Genomic DNA, 27,156 nt, shown 5'->3' on the forward strand with positions numbered 1-27,156 from the left:
TGTATGAACATGCTTTTAAAAGTAATAAATAAAGAAATCTGATAATCTTATATGGCATTACTATCTTTTCAGAACAAATATCCTTTAGAACATATTTCACTGGTAACACATCAGCTATTATTTTTTCACCCGTGTCTAAGCTACTTTGTGAAATATATTTTGATCTTACGCATGAAAAAAATAACATCTATATATATTCTTACTAACTCATATTCGACAAATTAGGTTAAAATGAACAACAAACATATAAATTGGTGCCTCATACCTATTTAAATGACAATGATTGTTGTAAAATTTGCTTTTACCTCAGATATCAATATCTAACGAATGTTAACAGAAAGTTATTCTCCAGAAGTTCATCTTTCAGGACACCAAAGACTTTGAGATACAATTGTTCTTGTCAAACAATATCAATCTTTGTTATAAAATAATTTTGCTAATAACCGCATTGCCAGTTATATGTTATCAATTTCATCTGAAAGGTTACTTAATTATTCTTTTTTCTGTCTCATAATGTCAGGTTCAAATTAAAATTACAGGCAATGAGAGGGAAAAAACAAAATAAATAAAGCATTTTTCGTGCAAAAGCCCCGGTATATGTAATTAATAATTATTACATTCAAAAACATTATTTATTACCATGAGACAATAATACAAATGTATCAAGTTCAAAGGCAATATAAAGACAGCTTTAAAACAAAATGGTAAAGAACGTATAAATCTAAAACAATCATCAACATAAATGTTTAATCTAAGACAGCTCCCTTTGATGAGTCACAACATGTTGAACAAGCAGCCAGCTCAATGTACTTGGTAAGAAAATATCTAAACAGTTGAAGACAACCAGTTTTACACCTATTTAATCAAGCATAATATTATTAAATACTGAAACGATTCCACAATAAATGTTAATAAGATCATCAACAAGTTTTGGTTTTGAAGTACAATTTTCTAAATTCTAAAATAATATTTCAAGCATTACTCCTCGAGGCTGAGTACTTCCTCGTCATATTTTTTCCTGAGAGAGGTGACATATTGTTTAAGACTATCTTCATCTAGCCGAGAACTTCTAGCTGCCTGTACAAGTCTAGTGGCCAGTTTAAATACTGCTCTCTGTCGTGATAACTCTTTATCTTGTTTCTCACTATTCTACAATATATGAAGAAAATATTCCTTATTGATGGCAATATACATGTAATCAGCTGTTTCAATAAAAAGCATTTCACGTCACAAAATTACCCTGGCTCACGATACAAGAAGAAGCAAATGATTAAGTTGACCAAACCAATGACATAACTTTGACAATAATATATCTATGAGTGCCAGACTCGCCAAAGTAAAGTTCTTTTATTTTCGATCATTAACATTTAAAGAATTTGAATTTAAGTTACATTAATATATCTGTTCATAAAGAAGTAATTTTTATAGCTCTTACTTTGTTATCTTACGACATCTAAATATGTAGAAAAACAGGAAAATATGGCAATCTAACCTTTTTTTCCTCTTCTATCTTTACTGCCAATTGTTTGGCATATTCAACCACAGAGGGAGGAAGTGTTGAAATTTCAGCTAACTGTATTCCTAAAATATTGCAAATAACATATTTTGATTTCATTCATCATAAAATTGGTATGCCATTCCAATGTCAAACCTAGCTTACTTGAATATAATGTGAAATATAATTATTATTCTTTGTTAAATTAAAGAATTTAAGGTTAATATAGTACATTTCACAATACTGTACAAGCCCTTTCACTAAAGTATACTATAATTAAGTGCCTTATTTATCATATAATAACTTTTATTACCTGTCCTTTACTACTAAACAAACATGCAATATTTGTTTCACTAAAGGAAACAAACTATATATTGAAAATACAACTAAGCAGCCATCCCAAATCAACAAATCTGAATTTCTTCAATTAGGGGGTTTCAACATCAAATATTATTTTGAACATTTAACAGTATAGAGCCTGGTCAGACAGCATGGGTGTGAGGGCTGGCTTGGCTCTATACTAATCACAAAGGCTAAAGACTTTTGGATCCAGAATGGTTAAGGATTTAAAACATTAAAACATAAACAATTATTAATGACAGTAAATATACCATAATGTTTTTCTTCTGTCTTTCCTTTGGACAATATATGGGTGTATGTTACTTTCTCACAATTTGCCTCAGTACTAAAACTTCTGTGTATCTCAAAACAATAGCTGGCAAAAACAAACAAACAAACGAATTACATTTAAGTTAAATTGGTAGATAAATGGATAATTTACATAACAGTAAAGTTCTACTAGTTTTCTAGATGAACATGACTCCAGAAAGCACAGCAATAATCTTCACTGATCACTGCAAGATTACAAATGCCAAAACAAAACTTAGCATAAACCAATGTTATGGACTTAATACAAAGATGGTCATTAGTTCGGCTTTGACTATACATAAAAGTCGATTTAAATGGTATCATACAAAAAGCAAATTGATTTGATGAACAATTTTGGTAATAAAGATATACTCATAGTCTATATGACAATGGATGACAGCAATGCTCGACTATTCGATAGAGTTGTCACAAGGATGTTTCAATGAGTATTAAAAGGGGCGTAAATAAGTAAATCAGAGTTATGGGACATGTGCCAATCATGTTAAAAAATCACAGTGAAAATGTATATTTAAGTTTCATTCCATTCCCTTCAGTAGTTAGGGAGATACCAGCTTACAAGCAAAAAGTTAACCATGAGTTTCATTGAGTATAAAAAGGGGCATAAATTTGGAAATAAGCAAATCAGAGCTGTCCGATGACAGCATGCTCGACAATTAGAACAGTTATCAAAATAATGGCATTGGACTAATGGAAAGGACAGGGATTGAATACAGGTCTACCTTTTGACAGACCAGCACTCTACCTGTGCGCTAGCCCGGCTGGTTTAGTGGAAATGCATTTTATATTTATCAGAATATTATTATGAACATGACTTTTGAAAAGAAGTTTGAAGTACTGCAAGTGAAAATTGAAATATTTATTCAAAAAGATGCAGTTATATATGAAACAACTGGTACTTTTTATTAGTATTTATGAATATACAAAATGGAAGATGCCGTCATAAGCTTAAGTTACCAATAAGAATCTGAATATCATAAAAGCAAATAAACATTTGAACAAAGCAAAAACACTTTTGAACAAAGTACACTTTCGGTCAAATTGCAATGTGTAAAGGTGTCTTAATAAAGATGTGAATAATTATGATAGCAAAAGAACTTCTGTACACAGGAGTACACATTAATTATATAAAAGGCCTCTACCTGTGAACAAAAATGTGTAAAAAGATTAAATTATCAGGAACCCTTATTTTTGGTTATAAAAATATATGCAACAAATTCCTTTTAAAATCAAGGAACAAGTCAGCAGGTTTGTAATGGATGTGTTGGAGTTTGAATAGACAGTCATGTTAGAAAAGGAAATGTATTGAGAGTAAAATACCTTTGGAAATAATATTGATTGTACTGACACAGATATGAGTGCTGTTAAGTGATCATTATTTATGACCACAAATATACATATGAAGTTTCAAGTTTGTATCTTTAATAGTTTCAGAGATATGCAAAACTTGCATGCAAAACTTAACCAAGAAAAGGAGATTATTTTAGTACAAAAGGGAGCATAATTCAGTCCAAATACATGGCAGAGTAATGGATCTTGAGATGTGACCTTCAATTATGACCCTAAGTACATGTGTAAAGTTTCAAGTAAATATCTTTGATAGTTCCTAAGACCTTTAACCAAAATTTCTAAGTGTCAAAGTGGCATAATTCTACAAATATTGCAGGCAGAGTTATGCAACTTTGCAAACTGATGTACATTGTTACTATAAAAAGGTATTGTTATTTTAATTGAATACCTCAAGCAATAATTGACATATTTGACTTTACAAAAAAACTTTAACCAAAATTTCTAAGTTGAAAAGGGGCATAGTTCTGTAAATATTGTATGCAGAATTATCCAACTTGTCAATCTGATGTACAATGTTACTATAAATAAGTATTGTAAATTTCAGTTGAATATCTCAAGTAATAAATGAGATATTTGACTTTACAAAAAAACTTTAACCAATGCAGACTGAACATGGATGCCAACGCCGACCCGACTGCAATAGCTCTCCATATTCTTCGAATAGTCGAGTTCTGTCTTATCTATTAGGTGTCACTACACTTGTGTCAAAACCCAAGCATCACCGTGGCTTTCAATGCATTTGGAATCCCTATTTACTTTAAATGCTTTTTTATCTTTTTATCATATTTTTCTTTCAAATAAAGAGTAAATCTAAGTACTTGTGTGTACATACTTTTCAACATTTGGATATAAACTGTCCAGCAATGTCAAGTCTCGGAAATGTGTCACAAAGAACGTGAAAGCCTAAAAAAATACATAAAGTAACATTTACTGAATCTAAAAGTGTACTCTACACTTGAAATAATATAAGAAAATATGGCATAACATAACTCAAAATATTATTCATCATATATCTTTTGGTTTTTTATGCAAAAATATATATCTATGTCAAACAACTGCCTTCACTGTATAAACAAGCATTGGACTGTGTTACCAAATAAACAATATCTGGTCATTTTCAGTGCAAAAATATATTTCTTTAAGGTGCATAACATATCGAAACTTTGTCAAAATTTGAATATTAAAATAGTTCTGGGAACTTTGTGTAAGAAGTAAATATAGTCACCTTTGTATTGATAAGATGTTCACAGATAGAGAAACATAAACCCACACCTTCTTCTACACTTGTTCCTTTGTATATATTTATAAATCATTACTATAAGTATAATGATATACATGTATTTGCAAGTACATAACAACTAGAAATGTGTCCATAGGACACGGGTGCCCCCACAGCGCCACTGTTCTGTCAATCTTTTTACTAAGTCAAGGGAAATAACTCTACAAATACTGGATAAATCCACAAGCAAAACCCAGGTGCAAATCTAAATATGTCAAATCCTTTTTGAGTAACTTGCCACACAAGTTGAAAATTGCAAAAATTTTCTAAGAGAAGGGCAATAACTCTAAAAATACTAAATAAATCCAGACGAAAATACCTGGTGCACAACTACACATGCTGATCAATATTCCTGTAAAGTTACATGACTCTAGGTCAAATACTTTTTGAGTTACGTGCGACACAAGTTGAAAATTGCAAAATTTTACTAAGTCAAGGGCAATAACTCTGAAAATACTAAAAATATCCAGACGAAAATACCCAGGTGCACAACTACACATGCTGATCAACATTCCTGTAAAGTTTCATGACTCTAGGTCAAATACTTTTTGAGTTACATGCGACACAAGTTGAAAATTGCAAAATTTTACTAAGTCAAGGGCAATAACTCTGAAAATACTACAAATATCCACACGAAAATACCCAGGTGCACAACTACACATGCTGATAAAACATTCCTGTAAAGTTTCATGACTCTAGGTCAAATACTTTTTGAGTTACGTGCGACACAAGTTGAAAATTGCAAAATTTTACTAAGTCAAGGGCAATAACTCTGAAAATACTAAAAATATCCAGACGAAAATACCCAGGTGCACAACTACACATGCTGATCAACATTCCTGTAAAGTTTCATGACTCTAGGTCAAATACTTTTTGAGTTATGTGCGACACAAGTTGAAAATTGCAAAATTTTACTAAGTCAAGGGCAATAACTCTGAAAATACTAAAAATATCCAGACGAAAATACCCAGGTGCACAACTACACATGCTGATCAACATTCCTGTAAAGTTTCATGACTTTAGGTCAAATACTTTTTGAGTTACATGCAACACAAGTTGAAAATTGCAAAATTTTACTAAGTCAAGGGCAATAACTCTGAAAATACTAAAAATATCCACACGAAAATACCCAGGTGCACAACTACACATGCTGATCAACATTCCTGTAAAGTTTCATGACTCTAGGTCAAATACTTTTTGAGTTATGTGCGACACAAGTTGAAAATTGCAAAATTTTACTTAGTCAAGGGCAATTACTCTGAAAATACTAAAAATATCCACACGAAAATACCCAGGTGCACAACTACACATGCTGATCAACATTCCTGTAAAGTTTCATGACTCTAGGTCAAACACTTTTTGAATTACGTGTGACACAAGTTGAAAATTGCAAAATTTTACTTAGTCAAGGGCAATAACTCTGAAAGTACTAAAAATATCCAGACGAAAATACCCAGGTGCACAACAACACATGCTGATCAACATTCCTGTAAAGTTTCATGACTCTAGGTCAAATACTTTTTGAGTTACGTGCGACACAAAAGTGAACGGACGGACGGACAAGGGTAAATCTAAATGCCCGCCACTAACGTGGGGGCACAATAATACTATCATGCTTGAAAAAAATAACAACAACAATAAATGAATAACATTGCCATATTGATAGACATGTATACATTATAAACATTGTAAGGTTGTTCACCATCTATCTCTTATAGTGTGGATATCGCTAACCCAAATAGGCTTCTTACACAAAGTAGTTTGTGCAAATTACATGGTTGTGAAAAAAGTCTTAAGTGAAAATGTACTACAGGTATTTTCATTATCAACTTTCTCAAGATATTTAATATCTTGTCAAGCATAAAAGTAGATTTGATATGATAATCATTTAAGAGTTAAATTGAAGATATTCAGGTACAAAAAACATTCCAGTGAACAACTTAATATAGGAAAGTATAAGTAATTGATATATGCATATCCTTGCTGTTAGAATTACAGATGCATGTTGATACTACTTGGACATTGTGGGATTATGTGGCTATTAAGATATTGTTGTGGGCTCACATCATGTCAGTCGCTTTCATGTCTGTGATTCTACTCAGGTAGCTTGAATAATATAGTGATAGGTACCTTCACCAGTAACTAAAGCTGGAAAGTAGAAATGTGACCTTCACAGTTTTACTTTTAGTGTGACTAAAAATCAATCAAAAGTATAAAACAGAATTGACTGTAGTCAATGAGGATAATCAATAATAAAAGGTGATAAACAAACCTCTTCCTAGCTCATCTATGATAATAAGTGAGTTGTCAGAGACTGTTTGAATAATGTAATTTATTTCCCTCATCTATAAAAACAAAAACACTAGAATAATTATATCATACTGATTCAATGAATAAGAAATACATGAGCCTGGTCATGACAAAACCAACATAATGGGTTTGCGACCAGCATGGATCCAGACCAGCCTGCCATCTGCGCAGTCTGATCAGGATCCATGCTGTTCGCTTACAAACCCTATTACAAGTAGAGAAACTGATAGCGAACAGCATGGATCCTGATCAGACTGCACGGATGCTGGTCGCAAACACATTACTTTGGTTTTGTTGTGACGCGGCTCACATAATCAACCTTGTTGGAAAATAAAGATATTTCATATATTTCTAATAAAATCAATTCTCAGAACTCTTGAAAATGCAGTCTGACAAGGCTCTTTACTGTTGGTCAACTAACTTAAATTTTTCATCTAAATGTCACCAAAGTTGATAATGGAAAGCTTTAAATGGAAGATGGACAAGTCCATTTAAGAAATTCAGCAAGTTATGGGTAAAATTTACAAAATTCTAATAGATTATAGACAAATAATTAATGAACATACCTCTAGCATGAATGTTGAGGAGTTAGTTTCTAGATCATCATCACTACCAATTCTAGAGAAGATCTGATTTGCTATTCTAAATGAAGCATATTCTGCTGGTACAAATGATCCTATCTGTGCCATAATTTGTAGCAGGGCAATCTGACGTAGGTATGTAGACTTTCCACTCTGATAAATGTAAATGTGAAATATCTCTATTTTTATGTATTACCTTATGAAGAGTGTCAAGTATTATAGCATGCAATTTGATAATTCATTTACATCTTAAAATAAATCTATTAAAAAAACCTTTCACCAAAGTCAAATGTATATAACTCACTGTTAATATTTGAAAAGGATCAAAATCATAGATCCTCAGCTTAAAATCTTAATAGTATAATATTTAGATTTTTACTTAGCATTCACAGAATAATATAATTTGTTCTAAAAACACCTCTAAACAGTAATTTAGGAATATCGTAATGAAAAATTGGTATTCATGTTATTAATAAATCTAAAATCAACACTTAAACATAACAAAGATTAACTTCAAATATGAAAATTCTTTTTAAAAAGTGTTTTTATTTACTTAAAAGTTACAAGACACAAAAAATGATTATAATATACTGACCATATTTGGACCTGTAATGACCACAAAATTGCTGTCCTCTGATGCATACTGAAAGGGATAAGAAACTTTTTATGCTATGTCATGACAAACAAAACAAAATATTGATATTTAATTCAAACAAAATGTCAGCAATTTATTTAATATAGTAGAGTACTTGTTAAGCAAATCATTTTTTTAAATCAGCTATTAATGAGCAAACATAATGGTATACATTGGCAGAACAATTTTTATTTTACACTTGCATTAAAGTCTTTTGTTTTAATTCAATGTTGAAGTCAAATATATAACATACAATATTATTTGGCACTGGATGTTCTATTGATATCTTCTCCAATATAGGATGCCTGCTCTGTTTGACAGCAAATGTATCTGTAAATTCTGGCCGTACTGAAACAAAACTCATCAATGGAAATATTCTTACTTTATTATATGTCATATCAAACAATATTTCCCTACGTACTAATGATCCAAAAGCAAGACATAAGATTTCTCTACTTATCTAGATAAAAGTACTTTTAGGCAAGATATACAGATATCTAGCATCAATGCTTCTTTATATATTCTAACATAATTGTGAAGAAAACAATAAAATTTCTTCAATGTCTACATATTTTCAAATACCTGAACTAATACCCTTTTTTTCTTATCAGTTTATATTATAATAAAAAACAATACCTATCAAAATATGATAGAAAAAAAAGGTTTTACATCTTACCAAAGTCTGATAGTGTACAAGCATGAGCAAATGAGAGGAGCATATCAACTGTGGCAACAGTCTCTGTCAGCTTGTATAATGCTCCAATATCATCTCTTATGTTGTTCAGTAACTCTGTTAATACTCTAAAATAGTTTTATAAACAATCTCTATAACAACACCTATAGCATACTAAAATACACAAATGAGCCATGTCACGACAAAACCAACAAGTAGAGAAACTTAGATAGCAAACAGCATGGATCCTGATCAGACTGTGTGGATGCGCAGGCTGGTCTGGATCCATGCTGGTCGCAAACACACTGTTGGTTTTGTCATGACGTGGCTCATATCATAAAAATAATAAACAGTTACAAAGATGTTGTACAAATACTTTAAAGACTTATCTTTTCCATAAAATCCTCTGGGTTTTTAAATGACACTAGCAAAACAAAAGGACAAGAAATTATTGTCCATTTCAAGACTGGGTACAGTTGTTGAAGACAAATAATTAACAGCTTTGTAATAGAAATGAATTTAGATTTTAACAAGATAAGAAGTGTAATTAAGGAAGTCAGAATTAACAACTTACACACTTGTCATCATATAAATCTCATGCAATGACTCCTTTACTCTATCTAAAATAGATTATATAAAATGCTACAAGAGGCTATACCACACACATATCAATATTGATTTTTAAATTTAAATCATTTTTTTGATTTTCAGTATACATGTAGTTTCAAGTTTTTCTAATATTTTACATTAAAATTATTTTAGGTTACCTTATTTTTCAATAAAACATTGTTCCAGACCATGTAATGTTCAACTTTAAAAAAGTTTTTATTTTTATGTTTTTTACCAATGATGAATTATATCTTGCTATTTTAATTTGGTAAGGTAACATGTATCTAAATAGAAGCATTTATATCTGAAATATAATTTCCAGAGTTTGTTTTGATGTTAATTATGATAGGATCATCATACACTTGTGTTACTATCTTGATCTTCAGTGTTCATACTTCAGTTTTTTTTTCTAGCTAAGGGGAGGAAAATCTTAATACTACTTTTGATAAAGTAAACACATACCATTCATCTTTATCTGAAAATAGAAATTCATAATTGTATATATAAGAAAGGAGTTTTAATATAAACCATTCAAAGTGTAACTTTTCCCTACAGTTTAGGAAAATGGGTCAAAACTTAAAATATATCTGGCATCAAAAAGAAAAAACAGCCATCTTCATCAGGGGACTGATGTCATAGTTAATATTTAAAACACAATTGCAGAAGGTAAACTGAAATATATCCAAAGCTTTAAGGCTATTTGGCCAGTTTCCAGTCATATTGATTTAGGTACACTCAGTTTTCCTTTTCTGCATTAATTGAGGAACAAGCTGGTACCCAAGTAGAACCACCTTCATTCTGTAAGCCAGCTAGATACCTTCCTCACAATGAAAGAATCTAATGTCCTTACCAAATAAACAACTCCAGGGATATTTTTTTCCAAAGCTCTCAATTAGAGTGGGATTTTTTTAACTAGATCTCAGTTTGACCTTGACATTCCATCAAAATTAATAGGACAGCCTCTAAAACTATGCATCTTCCAAGTTTCAAAAAACTTATCACATCTCAATTTATTACGGTAATTGGACATTACGTTTTTTCACAAAATGTCAATGTGCACATTACCTTTTGGTCAACAAGGGTTATTGGTAATTAATTTCTCAAAAAATCAATCAATGATAAAAGGATATTGTACATATGAAAACAGCTACAGACAGACCACCCAATCACAGTTTGCTCCCCACTCCTTGATTGAAGGCATTAAATAGTATTTCATTATATAAACTTGTATCAACCAGTCCTAAATATGAATAAATTTAATTCAAATTCAAATCATAGATGTCTTACAAGATCTGTAGTAGTAAAACTGAAAGTGTTCTTAAACTTGGTGACTTTGATGAAGGTGCTTGGTAAATTGTCAACAGTGTAGCCCTCTGTCCCCCCTCCATACATCTGTATATGAAACCCTCGTGATGTACTGTATACAACTTTTAGTGGTAGATTGTGTGTACCTGCCATCTGATTCACTAGATCTATCATAGTACAACAATAACAACACAATATCAGTAGCAATTATTTTAAATGACCACAATACATGATGAATACTACTAAACTCTTTCATATTCACATGACATATTCTATTTAGTTGTGAAAAGAAGAAAAGAACTTTTCAATTGTCCATATAAATTATAATTAATCAAATGCTTTTGTTTTTTCTCTACAATTTATTTTCAATAAGCATCTAGATTTTAATACTTTAAGGATTACAGTAAGTTACCTGTTATGTCATCAACCATTTCTGTGTATGTTATTCTTGATATATCTAATAGCCCTGCAAAAGTTATAGAAATAAAGATTTATAAAATTATAAAGCTTCATGCCCAGATAAATGTGGGGTTACATATATCTTTATCTAGCTTTCTTTTTTTCTATTTTTCAAATTGTTACCATTATTTTACAAATGTATTATAACAATTGTGCAGGTAACTGTTAATTTTTTCAAATAAATTGTCAAAAAGTAGTATACGGAAAAAAACTAATTTCATTTCATCTCTATTTGATTTTCAGGAACATGAACTTGATTAAATGAAATTTTCATTAAAAAACAAAATGTTTCTATGGATAACCACATGACCTTGTGAGATTTTTTTTTCATAAATGTTAGTTTTACTTTTGATCAAAATAAGAAAATTAGTTTTTTTTCTTTTAACACATGTTATTTATATTTAAATAAGACAGTTTTTTACCCAAAAAAATTCAAGCATATTTTCCTTCTTACACTGAATAAGCATTTTTACCTTGGAAATAAATGAACAACAAAAACAGTTTTAAAACAATTATGTAATGTATTAGAACTTCAACATAATAGAACTGTTCAAACACATGTAACATATAAGTAAGGTCATACCATTCATGTTTGGCTGTGAACAGAATGTTACAATGTCTCATAATATATATTTCTTCTAATTTGTTTCATTACAACACTGAAGTATTTTATCAGAATTGTACAAATAGCAAAACAAAACATTACAATCAGTTGTAATAGTGGAACATGATACATAATATCACTTAACAATTGTTGTTGACTCATTATCATAGTATATTTCCTGCTTTGTTTTAAAATCATAATCTTAGACAAATGCTGTTTTAATGTCTATGACCACTTTATCATGTTTCTTAGCATTTGAAATTGACAAATATTCAACTCCTTCTTTTTCCCTTCTTTTTCTAAATGATGAAAATTAATTATTTCTTTGTAACCATTAAATCTTAGTTTTTATTGCTACTTTAAGAGCACTGTTGACAGTTAATTTCTTTTATGTAATTGAAAACTATGAAAGTATTACTTCTTATATATTAAGTATCTAATATTGTATGACTGACCTTCACAGCAAAACATTTTTGTGACCTCATATTGAGTGTTCCTTTCTGATATTTTGTATCTTCATGTATCACACAATTGATTTTGTCCAGCATAATAACAAATCTAGGATCCTCCAAAACCTGTTGGTGAATAAAAACACTTGAATAAAACTCTTAAAATATATACAATACAACCTCTGTAGAAAAACCACCTTTTGGAGAAAATTATTTTGACTGCAGTTTACAGGTGTTGCTCTAAGAGAGGTTAGATTTAGTGAAGAATTTAAGTTCAGGAAAACTTGCTATTGTTATTGTCAAAAGGTTAATGTTCTCGAGAAGGGCTGCTTTACAAAGATTACACTGCATATCACTGAAATCAGCTAATACATTTACAGTTTAATAAAAACAAAGAAAACATCAGTAAAAACTTAGTTTCTTGTATAATTATGGTCTTGTTTGAATTCATGAAACAACATTGGAAGAATTTTTGCAAAAGCTAACTGAAAAGTAATGGATAAGAGAGGACTCTAGCCTATATTGAGTGCAATAATCTAGAAAAATACAGAAATTATCATAATGACAGTCTTTTAACTGAATAATAAATAAAGGATAAATACAGAAATAAAACATCATCTTTTAACTACCTTATAAGATGCCATAAGAAGAGGATTTTCACAATCGCCCAGTGCTTCCCGGAGAGGTGTCACTAACTCCAAGGTATGCTTTAGGTACATCACATTGGTAATCTTATTTTCAGCTATTTTAACATTCTCCTGTTTTGGGACTTGTACACATAATGACAACAAATGATCAATGTCTAGAAATCTGCTTATTACAGCTTGTAGATTGTAGAAAATCTCTGGTTTCTCTATCAACTCTGCTACAACATCCTGTCTTAGTGTAATAGTATCCTGATCTTTAAGCAGAATAAATTTTTTTTTTTTAAATTGACAGTTAAATGTGATCTTTCATACTAATATATCACAAAACATATTGAAAAAGTTTAAGTCCTGCCTAAATATTGTACCTAAACAAAAGCCTGTAAAAATCAGTAACATGCTACAAAATGTAATATACATGTATCTTATAATCTATGAAAACTAAAGCAAAATAAAATCAGATCACAAAATTAGGAGCAAACATAACCGGTTTGGCAATTAAACCACTCAGAATAACATAGATTATGATAGTAAATGAGGTGCCAAAAGAGTATGTCAATATTTTAAAATATTGACAAAAATCATTCTGTCATTTTATAGTGCCATATATTTCCAACTACTCACCAAAACAATGTTTTTTAAGCTTAATTTTTTTCTTAAATATCAGAGCCATCTATTTTCTCAAGGAATCATCTTAAATAGTGTCAATATCTTAGTGTTCTCAAAACATACCACCTCTGTGACAAATGAATATTTGATATTTAACATACCTGAAGGTGGTTGAAGGATATTAGATCTCAGCAGTCTAGCTCCACCAATAGTTTTTGTATAGTTGAGGATACCATAGAGAGTGTGGTCACTGTGTGGATCACGCTGATTCTGTAACAACTCCAAATTCCTCACAGTAGAAACATCTATATAAAAGTAAGTTTTTCTGTATATTACACTGAATGCTTGAGTCATACACAGAATCTAATGCATCACCTGGAGAATAGTGGGAACTTTTGACATTTGAGTATGATTTGCTTGTTTGTTTGTTTCATTTTACGCCTTTTTCCAATAGTATTTCAGTTATATAGGCGGGTAGTTATCTAATCATCGTTCCTGGAGAGTTACACCAGTACTAGACTACCTTCCTCGGCGCTAAACTACCAAAGCATCTCCCGGGGATCGAACCCACGCCAGAGAGGTAACTGGATTAGAAGTCATCGACTCTAACCACTTGAACACGGAGGCGGTTTATTTTGAGTATGAAATTCCTTATGATAGCCCCACCCTGGGACAGTTAGACGGTGAAGTGGAAAATGGACATTGTTGGAATAAAAATTACTGATCAAAGACATAATTTCCAAGACTGATCTCTAGAATATGGTTATAAATTTTTATTAAATAGAAAAATAAAACCTAGAGCTAAAAAGTAGGAATGATAAAATATAATCATCATTATTAGTGGCTGTAAAGACTAAACAAACGCCTGTCAATACTTACTTTTAAGATAATTCACATGATTTCAACTTTGTAATAAATATCAAAATTATCTTTAAAAATAATCCATATAAAAGTTACTTATTCTAAAACATGGAACTTGAAACAAAATTTTTTTACTTACCCTAAGTAAAAAGAGATCAATAAAGAAGTATTTACCAATCATAGTTGTATTTTCACTTCCCTTGAAGACAATCTTAAGTGACGCAGGAGCATATATTGTGTTCTGTATAAACTCAAGGTACTTCATTAGAGCTGCCACTGCTGCAAGACAGTAATATCTGAAAAAGTAATACACCAAACTAAAAATGTGTTCATAGGACATGGATGCCTCCACATTTCACCATATTGTCAGTCCTCAGACATACAATGACAAATGGACATACTGACAAAGCCAAATCTGTATGTCCCACTATTATTTTAGTAGTGGGAGTGTGATAAAATTAAGTGGCTGCAGGTAAATTAGAAAATGTCAGTTATCTATAGGAATTAACACTCAAGAGATTTCAAATACATAAATGTAACAGGGTCATTTGCATATACATTAATATAACCTAGTGCTTATCAAAGAAACTTGAATGTACCATGTCATGATAGGCTGTCACAGTGAATTTTATGACTAAAATTTGATTATTTCTTGTAGCTAAAGCATACTTGTAAATGTAAACATTATTTACAAGTTCATATATAAACATTTGTTCTATTATTGTACAAATAGCATTTTAATTGATAAATGAACCAATTGCTGACACACTAACTTTGAGGAAACTTCAAGTTCCACGCTGCTGTATTCTGGTACACACAGCTGTTTTACATACATCAATCCTGAAAATAAGAAAACATAGCTATCACATTCTATAAAAAAATTTACTGACAACTTTATTTCCTGGCTTTTATATAATACAAGTATTATAATAACAATAAAACTCTTTGATAGAAGAATGTATTATAAAAATATTAAATCTTTCATAACACTATTATGGTCATTGTAATAATGACAAAACTGTAGCTAACTCATGGGTATATATTGTAAAGTATAAGTTTACAAATTCAAAAATTGTCATCCATGAAACATGTATCTATAACTGCTAGTATTAATAGTGACTAGTGAAGGCTACCAGATAAATCATATTCTACATTGTTCTCTGTCCCATTCCAATATCTTTATATTGAATTCGCTATCATTACAAATGATGACTCCAAAATTCAAAATGTTATGTTGAATGGCTTAGTATTATATTTCTTCTAAATAATCCCTTTTAAAAATATTTTACCAGAACAAACCTTTTGTTTCATTGAAATATTTCCGTTGAACTGTAGAAATGCTTGTATGATGAAACTGATCACTGATAAACTTGGACAGATTTGTCATACTTCCTGACTCACAAGCTGTGCTAGGTAAAACAATCTGAAATATAATCAATTTCAAGTCCTTAAACACTTTAAATTTCTATTAAATTCTTTACAGGTGTACTCAAGTTCTCAACAATAACAACTAAATAGCTGATTAGCCCGTGCAATGACAGAGCTAAAATAGCAAAGTGTTGGTTGCTAGTTGCAATACTGATTGTAGACCAGTTCCTTAATTTCAATCTTGTTTTTGGTGTAAAAACATAAAGTAATGAATTATAAATTTTAGATGTCTACTCTTAGAATATCATAAAGAGTATTTTCTCAAAAGGGGCTGCTATAAAGACCAGAAACAGTAACACTGTAAATGTGATATAGTTGTCTCCCATATCATAATGAAAAATTGGTATTAACGAGTAAATTGACAAGTGTACCTTGGCAAGTTTTGCAGAGAAAGTGTTAATGTGAATATTTGCTAATTTTTGAATAACATGAAAATAGCTATTTTATCAAGAATAGTAAATGAAAGAAGTTGCTTATTTCTCAGGAAAGGAGATTACTTATCATATTATAATGACAACAAAGGAATATTCAGAGTTAATTATGACTTTTATATAGTACTTGACAAATTGTTCCAGCTGAGGTCTAGGCAAGTATAATGATTTGTCTTAAACTTTAAAACTGTCCTTTTAATATGTGGCACCAATTAATGACACACACAGTAGCGTTATTTATAAAAGAACATATACATATATGTAATTGATGCCAATTCATCACATGGCACTGTTGTCATAACCTTTTCAAATGAAAGCTTTGAAAATATTAAAATGATACTAAATGCTTATAGACACTTTAACAGAAATAATTTGATTGAGAAGTAATTACCAATAATGGAACTAGAAGAAACAAGAGCCCGGTTTGAGCCGGGTGATGCTCCCCGAATAGGTTTTGGACACAGGAAAGTACACCTCTTGTAGTTTCAGAGTTATGTCCCTGGAAAAAGTTCAAAGTGCAATAATTCCAAAATTAGGAAAGGCAGAGTTACTGTTCTTTCCACTGCACTTCTAATCACTGTTATCTATCAACTTACAAAGTTTCTTGTTGATATCTCTTATGGTTTCCGAGTTATGTTTCCGGACAAATTCAAAAAGTAACAATAAACAAATGGCAATAACTCCAGAATTAGGCAAGGCAGAGTTATGATTCTCTTGCACTGCACATCTATCCCATTGAGATACATCTACCTACAAAGTTTCATGTTGATATCTCTTATAGTTTTACAGCTATGTCCAGTACAAGATTTTTCTAAAAGGGGGAGATAATTCAAAAATGAGGCTTAACAGAGTTATGTTTTTTTTTGCAATGCACTTCTACTCAATGAGATCTATCTACTTACAATGTTTCATCTTGATATCTCTTTATAATTTTAGAGTTATGTCCGGACAAAGTTCAGTGTTAAAATTAACAAAGGGCAATAACTCCAAAATTAGGACAAAAAGAGTTATTGTTCTTATGCACTGCACATCTACCCATTGAGATCTATTCACCTACAAAGTTTCATGTTGATATCTCTTATAGTTTTAGAGTTATGCCCCGGACAAGATTTTTCTATAAGGGGAGATAATTCAAAAATGAGGCTTAACAGAGTTATGGTTCTTTTGCATTGCACTTTTACTCAATGAGATCTATCTACCTACAATGTTTCATCTTGATATCTCTTATAGTTTTAGAGTTATGTTCCGGACAAAGTTCAAAGTGTTGAAATTAACAAAGGCAATAACTCCAAAAATTAGGACAAAAAGAGTTATTGGTCTTATCCACTGCACATCTTACCCATTGAGATCTATTCACCTACAAAGTTTCATGTTGATATCTCTTATAGTTTTAGAGTTATGCCCCGGACAAGATTTTTCTATAAGGGGAGATAATTCAAAAACCGGGCAAAATAGAGTTATGGTTCTTTGACACTGCACTCCCCCTCAATGCCCTCTACCACTGTATGAAGTTTAAACAAATTATCTCCAAGGGTTTTCAAGTTATGCTCCGGACAAGAAAACGGACGGACAGACGGACGTACTTAGCAGACGTGTTTGTGGGGTTATTCCTTTGATCTCTTAACCCCACAAGAGCAAATTTTTTTAACCCCATAAGAGCATTTTTAACCACATAATACATGTCTCTACGGAATGAACCCCATACAGAGTGCCTGTACATAAACCTAAACCTGATAATGTAGCTCTCGTCTGCTCGGACAGACGGACGGACGGACGGACGGACAGACAGACAAGGCGCCGACTATATGCTCCCCCGAAATTTTTCGGGGAGCATAAAAAAACTGAACTTTCCCATTTTACAGTCAAACCTGTGAACAGAGACGACACAAGTAAGAGACAAATCATGGCTTTTATAGTAAATGGTCTGTATTTGATGGTTAATTCATTCCAATCTATCAATGCAGGGTTATAAAAAAGGCTGTTCATTAAAATTTTCAGGGTTATCTTTATTCAGAGGTGGTATTTAAACAGGTTTGACTATGTAGAGCACAGTATACATACCTCTAACGGGTGAATGATCTGCAGTTTTGTGATGGTTTTTACATAAGTTGACATGTCAGAGAACTGAGACAGCACTAGCTCAGGTCTCTTCAAATCTAGAGTTGCCATACCTATCTCCCCTCGTGCTAGTCCTCGGCCCTCAACAATTGCTGAAATTTTGAGTTTTGTTTTGTGTCAAACTAACAAAATGAGCGAAAATATATATTTATTGCCAGATTCCTACTTGAACAATTTTTGTCTTTATCCCTCCATGTCTGGCATTAAGATTTATGTAATTCAGTCAGATTTTATTTCAATGGTGTCAGTTTAACACAATTTGAAGATGACACTGCCCCTCATAATTCAGTTTGTTTCTCAAAGAGCAAATAACTAATTTCAAATGCAATCATTATTGAAAATACGAAAAATTTATTAGTTAAACCTTAACCAAGCAACTTCACTACAAATCACTGCTGAAATTCTTATCAACAAATACATATATTCATCACCCTAAAAGAAGTGCAAAGCCTTTGCAAACTGAATAATGAGTTATGATGTATAGAAATCTTCAGTGACATGTATTGGTTAATACCGAGGCTCAGATACTTGCCAACAAGGGCTGATCTATCAACTCTGGCTGGTGTTGCTGCCGGAGTCATACTAGAACCAGTGTAGGGAGTTCTTCTAGATCCTGGTGTTTTACTTGATGATGACATGCCCCGCGGAGTCCTTGTAGAAGATCCTAGGAAAGATGTTGTTGTAGACGAACCAACATTGGGTGTTGTCAGCGATGATGAAAATGATAAAGAACTTCTGTTTGTTCTACTAGAACTAATGTTACCCTCACTGTGTCTGGCATATTTAAAAGATGAGCTATAGTTTGACCCGCTGCAATAAATTAATTTACAATGTACAATAACAGTGCTTCTTCCATTATAATAATGAAACTAATGATAGTGTACAGAAATGTTATAATTCTAGAATTCACATCTCTTATTAGCATGATAAGATATTAATGTAATTTACTCCAATTTAAACTAGAAATGTGTCCATAGGGCATGAATGCCTTCACATTCCACTCTTTTGTCAGTGTACATACGGACACTTTGACAGCTGGACAGTGTAACAAGGGTCACTTCATAGCTCCCACTCTAACTTGGCATAAAAACCAAAATTTAGGAAAACTTTATGATTATATCAGCTTTATATACAATGATGATTATTTGATATCGATATTGCTGAATTGTCATATAAAAGCTACAAAAGTCCACACTGACACAAAAGTTATGTAATTTTGTTAAAAGTTAGGTTACCCTGACACATGAGAACTGACATTACTGCTATACACAGAGGTTTGACAAGATGATAATGGTGTTTTGCTATAGCTTGTGCCTGCCGCAGCAGAACTACAGCTTGTCTGGCATGTTGTACTTGGGTCTACAGTACTGTCTGATGTTGTTATTGGTGTCTCTAACAAACCAAAATCTAAAATATAAATAAAATAAAATTGAAACACCTTCCCTTGCTGATAAAGGATACCATCTGAAGGTCCTGTTGTTCTTAATTATCATTTGTACATGTATTTATTTAAATGATGCAAATAATGATAAAATCATTTCAATTTGTATTACTCTACCTGTCAAGAATTGTCTTATTTTATGTAATTTTTTAGATCTTGAAATACTTCACTGCATCTAAAACTTAACTATACTTACTGTATTTGGGTTGTCTCTTTGATGCTTGATTCATAACTGAAAGCCTATTTAATTGTCTGCTAGGGTCATTTTGCAAATTTTCTTTAACATCATACAGTACATCAAAAATATTTATAAAGGAGTTTTAAGTGGTTGACATCATATTTTCTCTCACACATGTAGAAACATTAATTGGTTACATGTATCTGATTAAAAACAACTAATTGGTCTGAATGACAGTTGTTCAGGCAATGCAGTTGATCTAGTTTGTGTTCCTGCCACAAGCTTCATAGCATTCTGAAAAGAAAACAGTCAATTTAATCATTATATTTCTTACTATTGCATTTCATTAATAAAGAATATTGTTCTATTTATAAATCTAAAGAGTTGTGCAGCCTTGACTCTGAAGATTATGGATTAAATTCTTTGGAAGATATTCACTAAATAAACTAATACAGCCAAAAGCATATGTGAACTGCTTGCTGCACACTTCAAAATTCATCATCCAGTCACACTTTAGAAGATGAGGTGGTGGTGGTAGTGGTATTGGTAGTTTTCACTCCAGATCATTGCAGTCAGCCACATTGAATTTACCACAGCACAGTTCAGCGACAGCTCCATTCCTGGGCAAGCTGTCATGCAGTTTACCAGTACTAGTTGCCTTCACTTTCACAAGGAACTGAAACTTCTGTATACACATGTCAGAGCAGTGCTAATGACCGTAGAAAGTATTTGATGATCAATCACAACAAAAGTGATCTGCACCGTCCGGGAATCAATGAGAAGAATGAAATGGGTCTTTATTTTTATTTGTTTGGGTCGTCAGACCAAACAAATAAGGGTAGCGAAATTTCAGACTCTGATGCTGTTAATTGCAAATGCCGAAAGTAGTCCGCTTTTTTGAAGCGGTTACTTCCCTTTATATGTACACTTACACCGAAAAATTCAGGGGAGATCACTGCGTAAAGGCGCATTAATTTTCAAGCAAAATAGTTCCCGAATGGTCGAAGATTTCTAATATTGTTTTATTCTTTATAGATATACATGCTTATAGTAAGCTCCATGATTATTTACATATGTGTTAAACAACAGTTAGCGTTGTTACAAACCCTAATTTAGAATAATATGGTTTTCTTCAGGCCGTTAAGATATAACTTCACCGTAGCCGAGTGGATTGCGCGCTCGCTTAGGAAGCGAGAGGTCTGGTGTTCAAATCCCAGTAAAGGCAACTCATTTTTTTTTCAAATTGTTTAAGTCAAATAAACATTGAATTGAATATCAGTGTTGCAATTAGTCTTATAGGGAATTTATTACAATTAAAACGCTGGAAAGCATTGGTGGCACTATACAAAAACAAATTTGTTTATAATCTCACAACCTTCACATTTCTGACATTCTGAGACCCAAACAAATTCAGCACGTTCTGTGCTTTGATTTTATGATGTAACCAAATTGTGCTGTGTACACATACATATATTTAATGTATCTGCAAAATTTATTTATCATAGAACCCTTGGATCATAAGGAAATATCAAACTAGCACTGTATGCTTAAGGTAACGAATCATGGCCACCCGAGGATATATTTGTGTAGGATGGTCCCCTGTGGTACTATTGTTCGAATTACGGACATTTCGGACCACAGACGTTTCGGACCGGACACTTCGGACCAGATTTTTTGGTCATTTCGGACCAGATTTTAGGACATATCGGACCATGAGATGGTCATTTCGGACCATGATGGAGACACTTCGGACCAGAAATTTTTATTCAATAAACCATTTATTCTTTTATATATATAATTCTTTTGTTATTTCAGGGTGTTATTACAATGATTTCTTATGATAAATGCAAAAAATATTTAACATTTTTATATTTTATGATATTCAAAAGGCATGCAGAAAAGTCCAGTCCAACGAGATTTTCACATTTCCTGACAAGCTTATATATTATTGTTTTGATTATCCATGTAAAATATTTATATCATAATTCATTTATGAATTTCTATATGCTGACAATTTTTTAATATTGAAAAAAATGTTAAAACAATAATAGAATACAATTAGATCTATATTGGTAAGCGTTGGATATATTTATGCAAATGCCCTTCATACAAAATATAGATAATGATGCTATGTTTAACTTATCTAAAAGAATTGAAATTGATTTTAATAAACTGTTTAATCAACTGTTTGATAATATGTACAATAAGTACCCACACACGCTGAATATACCTATTTAACTTATTTCGTAAATTTTTACCAAATGATATCGTGCTCTGGCAAGTATTAAAGAACAATGACATCCTTGTCAATGCGGTTTTTTAATTGCTGAACAGTGTTTCCGCAACTCTGTGTTTCCTGCGTTTTTGACGCAATAATTTCACGAATGACGCATTGGAAAAGGCAAAGCACGTTTTCTATGACGCATTCATAATCTGCCTTACATGTAATTAGATGCATTTTCATTTAGTTATTTCTCCAATTACTAGCGCCATTCCGTTAAAATCGGCAATTATTCTTTGAGTATCCGAAATGGCCATCTGAAATTTATTTATTTCCGTTAACTGCGGGTATGTATAAGTTGCTAAGTTAGCTAACCTATTCTGTGTCGTTATCGGCACAACATTTAACCGTTCTACAATCAGTGAGTCACGGTATCCGGGATTTAGACATGCACGGTCAGGGTGTAAACGAGCGATTTGTGCACCACAGTTGGCAAGCACACCACAAAAGATAGGGGCTTTAGTCAGTGACATACAATGTAGATAACAATGTTATCTACATTTCAGCTTTAGTGGCCAAAAATATCAAAGTTTCTGTAATAAACAGACGTATGATATGTTAAATGTTTTAATGCAAATCAGACTTGGTTCTTCCTTAAAAGATTTTTCGTTTGCATCTGCAAAATGTGAAAAATTGAAGTTAACATGTGAAATCAAACAGTTCTGAGATTTACTTTTGTAATTTTTTTTCTTTTTTGACCCTTTATAATTTCAAATGACTCCTATATTTTTATACAGAGGGTCACAAATGACCCCCCAAAAATCTAGTCTGGCAGAAACACTGGCTGAATAGAACTCATTTAAGTCACTATTCGTCTATTTTGTCATGCCTTTATGTATATAGAATCTACTTTATGATAAATTGTTTGAAAACGTGTGCCACCAACACTTGGCTATTTTTTTGGTTTTTGTTTTTCTTCATTTATAGTACAAAATATATCTATTTTAGGTGGACTTTTACTACATATAGTGGAAATAAACGTGTCAACAACTCCCAGCATTAAATTACTATTTGTTTACATGTTTAGTTTCTTAGCGTAGGTTAGACCGAATACCGCACCCGTTCTGTGTATTCATACGGGGAAGTCAAAGACCGGGCCCGCGAAGCGGGTCCGGGCTTTGGCTTGCCCGGCTATAGACTACACGTGTAAATGTAAAAGAAAATCAAATAAAAAACAATTAAAAAATATATAGAATTCTATACCTATCAATGATTTTTTCAGTGTCAGTTCTAGTCGGGCACCGCCATTTACAATGTAACTCAATGATAATAGGCGGGGTATTCCGATAACGGAACAAATCTCAACTTTTCGGATAAATGATAATCGTCGAGTGTTCCGAGTGAAAACGGAAGCGGTGCATGTAATACCGAATAACACCTTTAAAACGGAAAGAATGAAAGGAATTTTTAACGACTTCCCCGTTCATAGGCCTTGCCTAATTTCATATTACTATATTGTGTTCGAGGTCCTTATCCGAAGACTGACGGAAAGGGCCGAGTAGTTGCGATTGATTGACAGCCGACTGTATCATTTAGAGCACTTAGTGCTCAGGTGTGCCAGTATACCATTGGTCATGTTTGGCAAATCCTTATAAACACACTTAATTTAACTGACCTTTTTAAGTGTTTTCAAACAAATTGGCTATGTTTTCAAACAAATTTAGCTGTGCAGACGCTTTTTTTATTTTCGGTGTCGTAATAATTTTCATTCATGATACGGTGCATAGAAAAACCGGAAAGCATCGGATAGCACCGAAATACCGGAAAGCACTCAAATTTCTCATAAAAACATATGAAAACTTTATTTTATCGGTTTGAAAGTGTTACCAATAGATTTATTATATCAAAATCTGTTAGTCAAGTCATTTTAATAAATATTTATTGATTATTATTACGAGAATTTAGGAAAATAGATATATCGAGTGCTTTCCGGTCCTGCTAATTTAAGATACATGTACCACCAACTTCTTAAAACTGGGCCTACTTCTAGAGTGATGGCTAGCAATCATTTACTTCCCGTTTATGTTACAAACCCAGCTACTATTTCAAACCAGATGGTAAGAGATCCCCACGAGTGGAAATGAAATATCAATACAGTCAACATTATATTTTCACTGTATACGTATGAGACGAAATCTACGCTATATACACTTCAGAGGGTTCTACAGACTGTCCCTTCTATTGTGAGATATTGCCACAAATCCTGGACCGACATAACACCCATGTGGGCTGTGCTCACGAGCTGTTGCCAAAACACACCGTGCAGTCCTCTGTGAGACTTGTAATAAATGGCTACATATAAAATGTGCTGATATATCCCCAAAAGAATATGTATTATTGCAAACTAACCCGGATCCTTATATATGTACTCCATGCCTTAAAGTGCCACTTATGCCTGAATTATTAGAATTATCTAAGAAATCAACTACACATCCTACATGTACCTCCGATCTTTCATCTACACTTGAGTCATATGACTATAGACAAATAAATGACAGTTTTACCCCCTCGAACGATGAGGAGGAAAATTGGGAAGACCACACTTTTTCTAATAATAATTCAGTTATGAACACCACACGTGAAAATCTAAATAGTGAGTTACCACCAAACCAGGAAACTATAGATTCTCTGAATGATTTTCATGACGAAACAACGGAAGATATTTTAGAAAACAGTGATATACTTAATAATAGTGCCTGTGATAGTGAACACCTGTATGACATTTTTGATGATGTTAAAAAACTTAAAAACTTAAATAGAAAAAGACCGATAATTGGTCATCTTGATATTAATAGTATTAGATATAAATTTCAGGAAATTAGACACATTTTTGATCAAAATCTTGTTGATATTTTCTGTATTTCTGAAACTAAAATCGACCATTCTTTCAGTGATATAACTATTCTCCTGCGCATCGGTCGAATGTTCCACTATCGCTCACTTTCTTATCTCGATGAAGACTGCATAGAAATCCAAAACAAAAATGTGTAATATAGAGGAGAGTCAGGAGGATAGAATCACATGACGATTTTCTTTAAAAAAGATTGAATTTTATATAACTGTTTAAAAAGTTGAAAACTTACCCTGCGATTTACCTATTTTCTCCGTCACATCTGGTGTTATGCTTCACATCTGGAGCAGCGGAAATTCACATATATACTTTTTACCGATGCTCATTTTCGAGATACATATGGGGTTCCACCCCGGGTAAGGTTACCTCAGGAAAATGGTTCTTCTTCACAAATGAAAAATACATAGAATTTATACCGGAAGGGATAACTGCTACTTTAATCCAATCATTTTTTTTATTTCTCACTTTCCCTATCTCAAAGTATTCTCTATATGTCCGAATGGGCAATAAAGAAGATTATTTCATCCTCATAAAATGTTCAAATAATTGTTCAAATCAGATTCATTCTGCTTTAAGTATGTGGAATAGTTTTCCATTATTCATAAATGTATATTCAGGAATTCATTTTAAATGTACAACAAAGAAAAAAATTGTGTTTAACACGACGGAGAAAATTTTGTCAAAACAATGAACATGAATTGAACATACATGAGGGAAATTAAACTGTAACACTAAAAGTTAAGCATGACTTTACGTTATATGCTTGTATAACGTATCTATTACGTTACGTTTACGTTCGTGTCATATCCCAAATATATGCCACACCTATATGGCAGTAGCTTCGAAATAAAAAATAAAATGCATGTATGACCATGAGATTGTTAAAAATTTATTTTTAAAACAATTATTTTTGTTTGTCTAAACATCAGTGTTTAACTGAATAAAGTGTGATGATAACATTACTTTGACGAGACATATCGTGATTTCGATCGTTCATTAATTCCAGGTTTATTAAAACATTATTTTAATTAAAGTCTAAGCCAGTTTCCGAATGTAGAGTTTATTAAAATAGTTTTCATTAATTTTATGTTTGGTGTCTTATATTTTTAGTAAGGCCACACCAAATCAACAAATTGATTTCTTGTTCCACGGAATTTTTTTTTCAGAAAAACTTGGAGCGAGCGAGCAAAAATAATTAAAAAAATGTTAAGAGCGAATGAAAAAAAAACACGACACCTTAGATCTTAGTTTTAGTCAATGTTGGACCCCCATTCCATTTCAATTATGAAAATTTGCAGTTTTAAAGGGACTCCACTGAGGATTTTTGACATGATGGGACTCAAAATTTTTTTCCAGATAAATGAACCATTTGATGTAGGTTTAGATCACGAATCTTTGTGCAAAATTTCAGATCATCCGCACACTTTGTTTTCTCCAGAAATAAATATTCAAATTGTAAAAAAATGCCCTACAATGAAAAGCGTTTAAACACTTTTCACTCAAATCGGGCCAAGAAAAGCATAAAAATACGATTTAATTTATTTCAAAGTATATTTCTTAACTATCTTTGCATATATTTCTGTTTAAAGATCCCCAGCTCATTTATGTAAGAAATTCAAATGTTATGTTTTTAGGCTTTTAAACCTCAGTAGAGTCCCTTGAACAAGATAGAGGAATCTATTATGTTTTACTTAACCCTAACCAAGCTATATATCTTAAATGGAATTGTCCAACTTTCAATCTGGACTAAACCATTCATCATTTATAGGGAAAATTTAAATATTCACTGACTACACAGCCAACAACAAACAGCAGATCAAAGACTGCACTGGCTGCATTGGTAGAATCTGTTGCCGCCAGCAGTTAAAAACAATTTGAAGCAATCCCGAATAAAAGTAAT

General features: G+C 32.0%; 1 protein-coding gene across 1 annotated transcript; it reads right to left on the reverse strand.

The window, feature by feature from the left end:
- LOC132719773 (mutS protein homolog 4-like) lies at positions 1-24,110 on the reverse strand. The gene is made up of 26 exons (XM_060703624.1): positions 24,021-24,110; positions 20,143-20,418; positions 19,741-19,912; positions 19,038-19,315; positions 18,449-18,597; positions 15,828-15,951; positions 15,302-15,368; positions 14,703-14,824; positions 13,829-13,972; positions 13,044-13,315; positions 12,421-12,540; positions 11,945-11,957; positions 11,315-11,368; positions 10,885-11,069; positions 10,060-10,072; positions 9,563-9,608; positions 8,992-9,116; positions 8,569-8,663; positions 8,277-8,324; positions 7,667-7,834; positions 7,063-7,135; positions 4,737-4,801; positions 4,344-4,414; positions 2,107-2,210; positions 1,493-1,581; positions 1-1,149 (listed from the first exon to the last, which is right to left on the reverse strand). The coding sequence occupies exons 2-26, from the start codon at positions 20,174-20,176 to the stop codon at positions 979-981; spliced, it is 2,802 nt and encodes a 933-aa protein (XP_060559607.1). The 5' UTR covers positions 20,177-20,418; positions 24,021-24,110; the 3' UTR covers positions 1-978.
- Positions 24,111-27,156: the final 3,046 nt, after the last annotated feature.

This window comes from Ruditapes philippinarum, unplaced genomic scaffold (genome assembly GCF_026571515.1).
Source record: "Ruditapes philippinarum isolate M1 unplaced genomic scaffold, ASM2657151v2 ctg135_1_1_1_1, whole genome shotgun sequence".
In the NCBI taxonomy this organism is placed as follows: domain Eukaryota; kingdom Metazoa; phylum Mollusca; class Bivalvia; order Venerida; family Veneridae; genus Ruditapes; species Ruditapes philippinarum.